The sequence below is a fragment of the Chrysochloris asiatica genome, unplaced genomic scaffold (genome assembly GCF_000296735.1).
Source record: "Chrysochloris asiatica unplaced genomic scaffold, ChrAsi1.0 scaffold00010, whole genome shotgun sequence".
Taxonomy (NCBI): Eukaryota; Metazoa; Chordata; class Mammalia; order Afrosoricida; family Chrysochloridae; genus Chrysochloris; species Chrysochloris asiatica.
Window position 1 is genome coordinate 30,604,322 of NW_006408528.1, and position 11,064 is coordinate 30,615,385.

General features: G+C 35.0%; 1 protein-coding gene across 1 annotated transcript in view; it reads right to left on the reverse strand.

Moving 5' to 3' along the window:
• Window positions 1-11,064, reverse strand: part of GNAI1 (guanine nucleotide binding protein (G protein), alpha inhibiting activity polypeptide 1) — a 115,052-nt gene that overhangs the window by 27,621 nt on the left and 76,367 nt on the right. The window contains exons 2-3 of the mRNA XM_006834350.1: window positions 5,288-5,330; window positions 5,045-5,186 (exon numbers count right to left, since the gene is read on the reverse strand). Coding sequence (XP_006834413.1) covers window positions 5,045-5,186; window positions 5,288-5,330 — 185 coding nt within the window. The remainder of the gene's footprint in view (window positions 1-5,044; window positions 5,187-5,287; window positions 5,331-11,064) is intronic.

Below are 11,064 nucleotides of genomic sequence, written 5' to 3' on the forward strand. Positions count from 1 at the left end.
CTTGCATATGAGAAGATTAAAAATACCATAGCTTGGATCAGGTGCTTTTTAGTCATCAAAGTGACATCTTGCTTTTAAACACTTTAAAGAGGTCTTTTGCAGCACATACGTCCAATGACATACGCTGTTTGACTTCTTAATTGCTGCTTCCATGGGTGTTAACTATAGATGCAAACAAAATAAAATCCTTGGCAACATCAATATCTGTTGTTTATCATGATGTTGCTTATTGGTCCAGTTGTGAGTGGTTTTGTTTTCTTTAAATTAAGGTATAATCCATATTGAAGGCTGTGTAATTTTTTCATCGATAAATGCTTCAAATCCTCTTTATTTTCAGCAAGCAAAATTGTGTCATTTGTATATCACAGATTGCTAATGGACCTTCCTCTAATTCTGATACCAGGTTCTTCTTCATATACTTATATTATCAGAGTATTTGCTGAGCATTCAGATTGAATAAATATGATGAAAGGATACAACCCTGATGCACACCTTTCCCGATTTAAAAACACGAAGTATCCCCTTGTTTTGTTTCAACAACTATCCCTTGGCTTATGTACAGTTTCCACATGAGTGCAATTATGAGGAATTCCTATTCTTTGCAATGTTATCCATAATTTTCTATGATCCATACAGTCCAATCCCTTTACATAGCCAATAAAACACAGGTAAATATCTTTCTGGTATTCTCTGCTTTCAGTGGAGATCCTTCTGACATCAGCAATGGTATTCCACATGACGTGTTTTCTTTTGAATCCAACTTGAATTTCTGACAGTTCCCTGTGGCTATATTGTTTCAACCACTTTTTAATTATTAATGATAATTAAATTTTACTTACATGTTATATTAATGATATTGTTTAAGAATTTCCACATTCTGTTAAATCACCTTTCTTTAGAATGAGAACTAATAGGCTCTCTTCCAGTTAGTTGGCCATGTAGCTGTCTTCCAGATTTGTTGGCAACGATTAATTAACTTTTTCAGTGTTGCATCTACATTTTTAAACTTCTCAATTGGTATTTTGTCAATTCCTGGTGTCTTGATTTTTCATCAATGCCTTCAATGCTTATATATTTTCTGTTAATATCATCCGTTCTTAACTATATGCTGTCTCTTGAAATGGATTAACATTGACCAAGTCTTTTTGGTAGAGTGACTCTATGTATGCCTTCCATCTTCTTTGGATGCTTCCTGCATCGTTCAATGTTTTTGCCCATAGGACTCTTAAATACTGTAATTCAAAGGTTGAATATTTTCTTAAGTTATTTTAGCTTGAAAAATGCAAACATGTTCTTTCCTTCTGGTATTCTAACTCCAAGTCTTTACACATTTCATTATAATACTTTATTTTGTCTTCTTTAATCTTTATTTCAAAGTTGCTCTTTGAAATCTTCTGTTCAGTTCCTTTACATATTATTCAAACATGTTTTCTTTTTTAGTAGTCATAAGAGAAATGAAGGGGTCCTGGTGTGGCACTAAAGATTAAGCAATGAACTGCTAACTACAAGGTCGGTGATTCAAACACACTAACTGCTCCTCAGAAACCCTATACAGGGTTGCTATGAGTCAGAACCAACTCAATGACACTTAATACCCACAACAATATCAAAATGAATATATGGTTATCTTCAAACTCCTGGATGACAATTCTAGGAATCAGCAGAAATATATTCAGACTTGTTTTGAATTTGCTGTTTCCATGGAGTCCTGGTGATAAGCACTGGACTGCTAACCACAAAGCTGGCATTTCAAACCCAACAGCCTCTCCTTGGAAACCTTGTACAGGGTAGCTATGAGTCAGTACCAACTATTAAGCACTTAACAACAACAACAACATTCATACAATGCTTTTTCTGTCTTTTGTCTAGAAAACTCCCATTAATTTTCAATAGCAAATTCAAATGTCTCTTGCTCCATGAAGATTGTTATGACTCAAGAAAAATATCAGCGTTAATTCACCTTTGTATTCTTTAGAGAGTCTTTGCTGTTGTTCTTAAGTGCCTTTGAGCTAGTTCTGACTCATAGTAACCCTGTATAGGGGGTCTGAGGAGCAGATGGTAGGGGTGAACCACAGACCCTGCAGTTCAAACTGACCTTGTGTCCCAAAGCATTATCCTGCAGTGACACACCAGGATTCCTGGTGGCATTTAATGATTGCATAGGAGTAAAACAACACAAAGTAGGAGTACACCAAGCAGACGTACTCTGAGAAAATGAAGACCTTGGAGGGAATGAGTTACTGAAGATGTCTAAAGTAAAGAGAATTATGGACTGAAGGTAGCAGGAAACAGTTAAAGAATCTATGAATCATGAGTTAAACTTGGTGTTGTTAAGTGTTGTTGAGTCAGTTCCAACTCATAGCGACTCTGTATAGGGTTTCCAAAGAGCAGGTGGTGAATCTGAATTACCAACCTTGCCATACAAACTGACCTTAAGGTCCAGTGCATTATCCCACATTGCCACACACCAGGGCTAATAACACTAGTGAAAATCAAAGATAAGCAAAGTAGACCTATGTACCAATTTCAAAACACCAGACATATTTTTTAGTAAGTGTGTGAAAATACACACAATTATACACCATTTTCTGAGTCCTGGTGTGATGCTGTGGATAACACTGTATGGCTAACAGCAAGGTCGGTGATTTATGCCCACCAAATACTCCTCAGAAACTCTATACAGATTGACTATGAGTCTAAACCAACTTGTTGGTACTTAACAACATATACCATTTCAATAACTTCTCAATGTATGACTCAGTGACACTGATAACAGTCTTCTAGTTGTATAAACATTCATGCCATCCTTCTCCAAACTGTTCGCCACCATTGACTTAACGAAGTGATTGCCTCCGAAGTTTCTATTGCCAGTTTGATCTCACATACATAGTCTTTAAAAGAGCACAGCACTCAAGACAGACCTACTTTACTAACAAAGATAAACTATTTTTCTTTTTTGGTTGCGTTTATTCAAAGTTTATTTTAGGATATCGTTTCAAATTACAATTTAATGATTATCTCAGAGCAACAATTTTGGGGGTTCATTCAGCCTCAGTGGCTAAGAAAATCAAGCATTTGACCGCAAGGTTGTTTTGAAACTCAAGGTTGACGGTTCAAACTCACCAGTAGCTCCTTGGAAACCTTATATTGGGTCTCTGTGGACCAGAACTAACTAGATGGCCCTTAACAACAACAAAACAAAAACAAAAACAAAAATCACAAAAATAGAAAATTATATTCCTTGATAGAAAAGAAACAAAACCTATAAAAAGCTGCTGGTACTGACCCTACATTGCCTCTTAAAATAGCGAAGAAAAAAATTTTCCTTCTAAATGTTCACCTGAATACAGAATTTTAGGTACATGAATTTGATAAAAGGTTTAAATTACCAACACTGAAATTGATTTACAGTATAATTTATATAACTTCTTTTTCCTCTTCTAGATAAAAGTAGGAGCTCAAGAAGAGTCTATTGAATGAACAAATGATAAAACAATACATTAAAGATCAAATGGATAGCAGGTAAGGCAAAGAATGTTCTGGATATATAAAATCTTACTTCAGAAAAGAAACTTTAGAAGACTTATCAACTATTATTAAAAATAATCTTGACATCTACTTGAAAGTTTTACTTTGCCACACTAGACTTTATAATATCTTTGCTTAAATGGAAAAGACTCAATTTAATTAATTAATGTAGCCCAGTAACTTATCAAGAAATTAAAAAATACAACAGGCTTGTTTTAGAGATTTTCCTTTTGATGCATTCATCTTTTTTTTCCCCTAATAAGTCCTTATTGCATTTCCATGTTTTTTTTAAAAGTACACACACAAGTGGGGGTGGGTGGGTGGGTTCAAAGAGTTCATGGAAAAATGAAAAGATATGGAATTTTTCCACAAAAGTTTTGAAGTCCTTTCTTATATATAAACATGTATGCATAAGACATTAAGAAGACAAGAAGAAAAGTCTTTAGTCTCTTTCTACAATATACCCATAATATTTTTAATATACATTCAATATTCAATATACATATTGAATACAGAAAATATAACAGGAAAAAAAAAAAGCAAAAACTAAAAAAAGGAGGAGGAAGACGTGCAGTAGTGGGAATAGTAACATACTCACACTTTGTACCAAATAAACAAACAAACCTGAAGAAAAAAATTAAGCTAGGGAATCCATTACTGAAAAGGGGAACAGTGAAATTATAGACCATATATCATAATCAAATACCAAATAAAAAGAAGCAAGTCAAAAAAGCAGGGACAGAGTGGGTGTGGGAGGCGGAAGAAAAGATAGTATATACTGGAACAGGGAGGGCTGGTTCTAGCCAAACTGAAAACAAGTGACTGGGCCCAATAAGGAAATGCAAGTATGGTAGTAGGGCTTTTTATGTATAATGGTCATCGAGGATGCATTTTTCTTACTGGTTAGATAAAAAAAACACCAGAACAACACGGTCTCTAAAAGTTCCCTTTAATACTATAATTCTTATACATGTTTTCTAAAAATCCTTCATTTCGTATTACAAAAAAGCCCACACTTTCATATTATTTTTCATTCTATAAAATTAAAATCACTCTTTAATCTGGGCATGAATACAAATGATTAATTCATTTAAGCATTCCAAATTATAAAAGCAGTTTTTGAGGAGTGCCAGTGTAGGCAATTTACTAAACTCAGTACTTACTATTCTAAGTTGTTATGGTGATTCAGGGCTACCAACTATATATCATGCTATATGGAAAATTCTGCAATGATTATTGAGCTGTTTAAATCATCTGATGAATATGGAAATTAGTATAGCTACAGAGGAAAACTTATACAATCCTGTATATTCTTATTTCACTAACTTTGGAAAACTTCTGACTCACTCCACTCCTATATGCATATAGACAGCTAGATAGATACAAAGATAGATAGATATTTAACACCTTTTATAAATGTGTCTGAGATGATGAATCTATGCTATGTGGTGTGAATTAATCATGCAAATTCTACCCCTCCCCTATCAGGTCTGCTCCAAGAAATTTAGTAACTTACCGCCCGAGCTGAGTCACCAAAGTCTATCTTCAACCTTCCCATGGCCCTAATGATAGCAATAATCGATTGAATGGTGTTACTGTAGACCACTGCTTTGTACTGTTTGCATTCCTCTTCTGAATAACCAGCTTCATGGATAATTCTAATGCAAGACAAAAAGGGGAAAAAAGAACACTTGCTTCCCTTTGATGGTAGAATATATTTCAATATATAAAACTAGTTTAATGTTTTAAATTTACTTACTTCATTTGCTTTACAATTGTACTTTTCCCAGATTCACCAGCACCTAAAAAAATAAAGGATTTAAAAATATTATCACTGAAGTACATCCAACTTTCCTCTTAATAAACACAATCACTAAATTATTCACTCTCTCCCTCTCAGAGATGAATTTTGTTTTATATCAAAATGAACTTTATAGATTTCAAACACACAGAAAATCCTCAAAAAATTAGTTCCATTTGTCTATTAAAAACTACTTCTACATAAATTAAGTAAGCTAGACTGAAACATATGTTTTCAGTGTTTGTGTATATTCTCTAAACATTAAAAAAATTCAACCTTCTATAACTTAAATTTAGCAATTACAAATTAGTTTTATTCAAATTTTAATTCTCCACTAGAAGAAGTTCTAACTTCTTAGCCAATTATTATAATATTAAACTTTGAATCTTGTGCAGAAGAAGGTGCTGATGCCAAAAAACCACATTGAAAGAAATTTTAGAATATTATGCATTTAAATAGCTGTTTTTCATGCAATACTCATTCAACACCCATTTTTTTAAACATTGAATACATAGTCAACACCATTTGTTAGCACTTGAGGATACATGGTATGTATACAGAAATGTTTCTTTCTGAGTTTTCACCTTTATGGTCACTGAAGTCATAAACCTAGGACCCGTTCTCAAAGTTGCTCTATCACTTGTAACAGATGCAGGGAGTTATGAGTCCCAGAGTTATGGCACCAAAGGATAATCACTGGACCGTAAGGTTGGTTTGAACCACAAGGTAAGTGGTTCAATCTAAGCAGCCTCTCCTTGGAAACACTATACAGGGTTGCTATGGGTTAGAACCAACTCAGTGACACTTAACAACAATAATAATACAAAAACATGGAACTCTGGTGGTACAATGATTAAGTGCTTGGCTGCTAACTGAAAAGCTGGCAGTTCAAGCCTGTTCAGCAACTCTGTGAAGGGAAGACCTGGTAATGTACATCTGTAGAGATTATTGTCAGGAAAACCCTCTTGGGCAGTTCTACACTGACACAGGGGCACTCTGAGTCAGAATCAACTCAAATCAATCAGCAAGTAACAACAACATGAAAATATTACTACTAAAATAACCACTGGAAAAAAAATCAGCCCATCTTGAATACCCTTTCCATTTAACGGTAGCTTCTATCTTTCAGTCAAATGACAAACTATTTTCCAGGCTCCTGATTTCAAGCAGAACACAAAACAAGGAAGCTATAATTTGGTTTCAGGTTCCCTTTGGCCAAGGCTATATATCCTGAAAGAATTTATTCCTTCTTGATGGTCAGGGTTCAGGATTTTACTTACCCAGCCCAATATTCCCACTTTCCCAGAGTCATCCATCATGCTTTATACTACAGCATTACTGAACAACTTGTAGTTCCTAAAACACCTACTACTGATAACACCATAAACTCTCAAACATGCCATTTCCCTTGCCAAACACTCTTCTACTGTCAAAATGCTATTTGTTCTTCTTCCTACCAATGTAGTATTACTTGAATTTATGTATAGTTCCTGTCACTAATACAATTAGGCACCAAATCTCTGGCTTCATCTCTCCATTCTTTCTTATCTGTCTACGGAAAGACAAATACTGACACCCAAACACATACACATACATCATGAGAGGCTTCTGAGAACAGGTCATAGGAGTAAATCTGGTGGAGGGGGAAATCTGGGAGAGAGGGAAAACAGCTGAAATTTTATTTGTGATTTAATATTAAAGAAAATTCCCTGAGATACTCTTATATTAAATAGAAAGGCAAGAACTAAATTAACAATACAGGCATTCTGAAGTTACAGACAACCTTTGAATGTTTCAGCCAATATAAACAATTCTAAGATAAGCACTTCATTATTTATTAATACACTACAGTGCAGTTGACTCTGTGAAAAGCACGACTGCAGGCATTATGGCTGACACATCTGTCTAATTTAGTAACACACTGTAGGCAGTTTCTGGTGGCTGGTGATGGCTATGTGCCATGGAGTCTAGCAAGGTTTAAAAGTCCTTCTGGGTGTCTACAGTATCGAAGGTTAACACAGCAGCTGCCATACTATGATAATGGGACATTCTAGATCCCAGTATCCATATGCAAAGTTGGTGAATATATATGCATGGTCCATCCAGTTAGTGAAAGAATGCAACGGCCCAAAGAAAGGTTCAAATGATAGACAATTGGAGAGCCATGCAAAGATAAAATTCAAAAATAATAAAAATTAAGATTGCTATCAACTGAAGTATGTACAAAATTAAAAATTTTGGAAATCTTAATATGGACAACCCAAAATGCTCCTGATATTAGACATGATGGTTAAATCTGAATTCATTTTATATCTTTTAATCTAACGGGTGGCATGTGGCACATAATTTAGGTTTGTTTGTAACAAGTATCTTGTAGATTTGGGGTTGAAAAAATCCTGAAATCTGCTTAACTTTCAAACACTCAGACAACATACTTACAAACCATATTTTTACCTAACATATCTACTAGTGATTATTTACTCTTTGTATAACTGATATCTAGAGGCTGAAATGCTTAAAAACAAACCAAAACAACAAACAACTCTTACAAAGCTTAACATTTAATGTAATTTGCTTTTAAATTATTTTTCTATTCAGAGAGACACCTAATATAAAAATTACAAATGAAGCAAATTTTAGGTTTCTACATTTAAAATACTGGTATTGTAGAGTGAAATAATGGTTTTAAAGAGTCAAAAGCTTTTCTCTACAAATGATAGCCAATAACAAGTCACATTTATGAGGTACACAGAAGAAATGTTAAAAAACATAAGGGTAGTACTCAAGCAAAGGTGTGTGTGATGAAAAGCACAGGACTGCAAAGGGCAAGGTTGGTGGTTTGAATCCACCAATTGCTCTACAGGAGAAAAATGAGGCTTTCTGCTCCCCAAAAGAATCACAGCCTCAGAAACCTTATACAGAATCATTAAGAGTTGCTATCTACTCAACAGCACTTGACAACAACTCAGGCAAAGGAGCCTGGGTACTACACTGGTTAAAAGTGCTCTGCTGCTAACTGAATGGTCAGCAGTTCAAAACCACCATATGTTCCTTAAGAGTACAATGTGGCAGTTTGCTTCCATATAGATTAAAGCCTTGGGAACCCTATGGGGTAGTTTGACTGCCCTATAGGATTACTATGAGTCAGAATCAACTCAGTGGCAATGGGTCTGGGTTTTTTGTAAGACACTTAAGGAAGTGACAAATATTACCTGTGTTGGGGAACCATCCATCTACCACTCTAGCTTGGCTAGCTATCATTCCAAATGTTACCACCAAAGTTACAGTCATTTGCTTCCAGCTGGACAATCAGAGTAAGCCATCATTTTGGATGCAAGTGATTTTCTTCCCCCACAAAAAAAGGAAGATTTAGACTAAGCCAACCAGGACTTTTATGTGAAAGTTAGCAAGAAAGGTCATATCACTGAAAGAATGTGAAATCTGGCCTAAAGTATCCATTTCCATGATCTTATCATGGAAGAAAATATTAAAGGATGAGGCCAAAACAGAGGGAAGCAGAACAGGGTGTCTCAAGGAAAGACATGCTAAGAGAGATCCGGATGTATTTCCTGAACATTTCAATAAAGACAGAGTTGGAAAGAACATACAATTTACTAAATCGTAACACTTCTGAGAATTAAAGGCGGTATAGCATAAATCAGAAATGACTTAATAAAGTAGTCATTATATTTATATCTATCTATCAATCTATATCACCATATCAGTTACTGTAGACAATTTTCCCTTCATGTTGTAGAGCCAACTATGAGTTTGCTTTCTGCCACATGAACCCAAGAGTTTCACCTAACCATGTGCCAAGTCAAAACATACTCTTGAGTCTATCCCAACTTAATTAGAAACCATCTCAAAATTAGATGTGATGCAGCAGACACTAATAACTGAAGACCAGAGAGTTGTGAGATGACATTAAGAACATCCTATCTGAAGAAAGCAAAAGGCCATTAAAAACACAGAATAACCACCAAAAGGAATGTCAGAAGAGATTCTGAAACCTTCTCTTGAGTATAGAGAAGCAAAAGCAAATGGAAGAAATGATGAAGCAAAAAGTCTGAACAGAAAACTTTAATAGGCAGCTTTAGAAGACAAAGTAAAGTATAATAAAGAACTGTGCAAAGACCTGGAGTTAGAAAACCAAAGGTGAAGATCACACTTAGCATTTCTCAAGTTGAAAGAATTGAAGAAAAAACTTCAAGCTTTGAGTTGTAATATTGAAGGCTTCTATTAAAAGTGGATTTCTGCTTTGGCACTGAAGGATAAGCATTGGACTGCAAGGTCAGTTTGAACCAAAAGGCCAGGAATTCAAGCTCACCATCCACTCCTCAGAAACCATATATACGGTCGCTATGAGTCGGAACTGACTCGACATTACTTAACAACAACAAAAACAAGGTAAAAATAATGAATGATGCAGAAAGCATTAAAGTAAGATGAAAGGAATATAATCAGTCACTGTACCAAAAAGTAAAGGTAAACGTTCAACTGTTTCCACAGGTATCATACGATTAAGAACTAACGGTAATAAAGTAAGAAGTCCAAGCTACACTGAAGGTGTTGGTGAAAAACAAGGCTCCAGGAACTAGCAAAATATACATTGAAATATTTCAAACTAATACAGCTCTGAAGCACTCACTCCTGTATGCCAAGAAATCTGGAAGACAGCTAACTGACCAATTGATTGAAAGAGATCCATATTTGTGGCCATTCCAAAGAAAGTTGACCCAATAGAACGTAGAAATCACTGAACAATATCATTAATATCATATGCAGAAATATTTTTCCAGTAGAAAATTTTACAATGGTTTGAGCAGTACATCAACAAGGAGCTACCAGAAATTTAAGCAGGATTCAGAAGAGAATGTGGAATGAGAGAAACTGTGGCTGACATCAGATGGATTTTGACTGAAAGCAGAGAGTATCAGAAAGATATTTATGTGTGCTTTATTGACAAAGCAAACACATTCAACTGTGTGGACCACAACAAACTATAATCCATATTGGGGAAAATGGGAATTCTAAAAACACTTAATTATGTTCATTATGAACCTATATGACCAAGAGGCAGTTGTTCAAATACAACAAGAGGATATTGCTTACTTTAAAATCAAAAGAGGTATGCATCAGCGTTTTCTTTTTTCATCATACTTATTCAGTCTGTGCTGGTGGTACAGACTGTGTGCCACTGAGCCAGTTCTGACTCATAGTGACCCTGTATAGGGTTTCTGAGGTTGTAAATCTTTACAAGAACTGATAGCCTCATCTTTCTTCTTCAGACAGGTTGGTAGATATGAACTGCTAACTTCAGGGTTAGCAGGCCAACTCATAACCCACCATGTTATCAGAGGTCATTTATTCAATCTGTATGCTGAGCAAATAATCTGATAGTCTGGATTATATGAAAAAGAATGTGGCATTTGAGTTGGAGGAAGACTTAGTAACCTAACACACGCAAATGATAGAACCTTGCTCTTGGTGGAAGCAAAAAGAACTAGAAATACTTACTGATGAAGATCAAAGACTAGAGCCTTCCATATGGATTGTAAAGAAAATGAAAGTTCTCACAACTGGACCAATAAATAGCATCATAATAAAAGTAGAAAAGGTTAGTTATCAAAGACTTAATTTAGATTACATCTACAATTAATGCTCATGCAACTGCAGTCAAAAAATCAAACAATGTATTGCATTAGACAATTTGCTGCACAAGACCTCTTTAA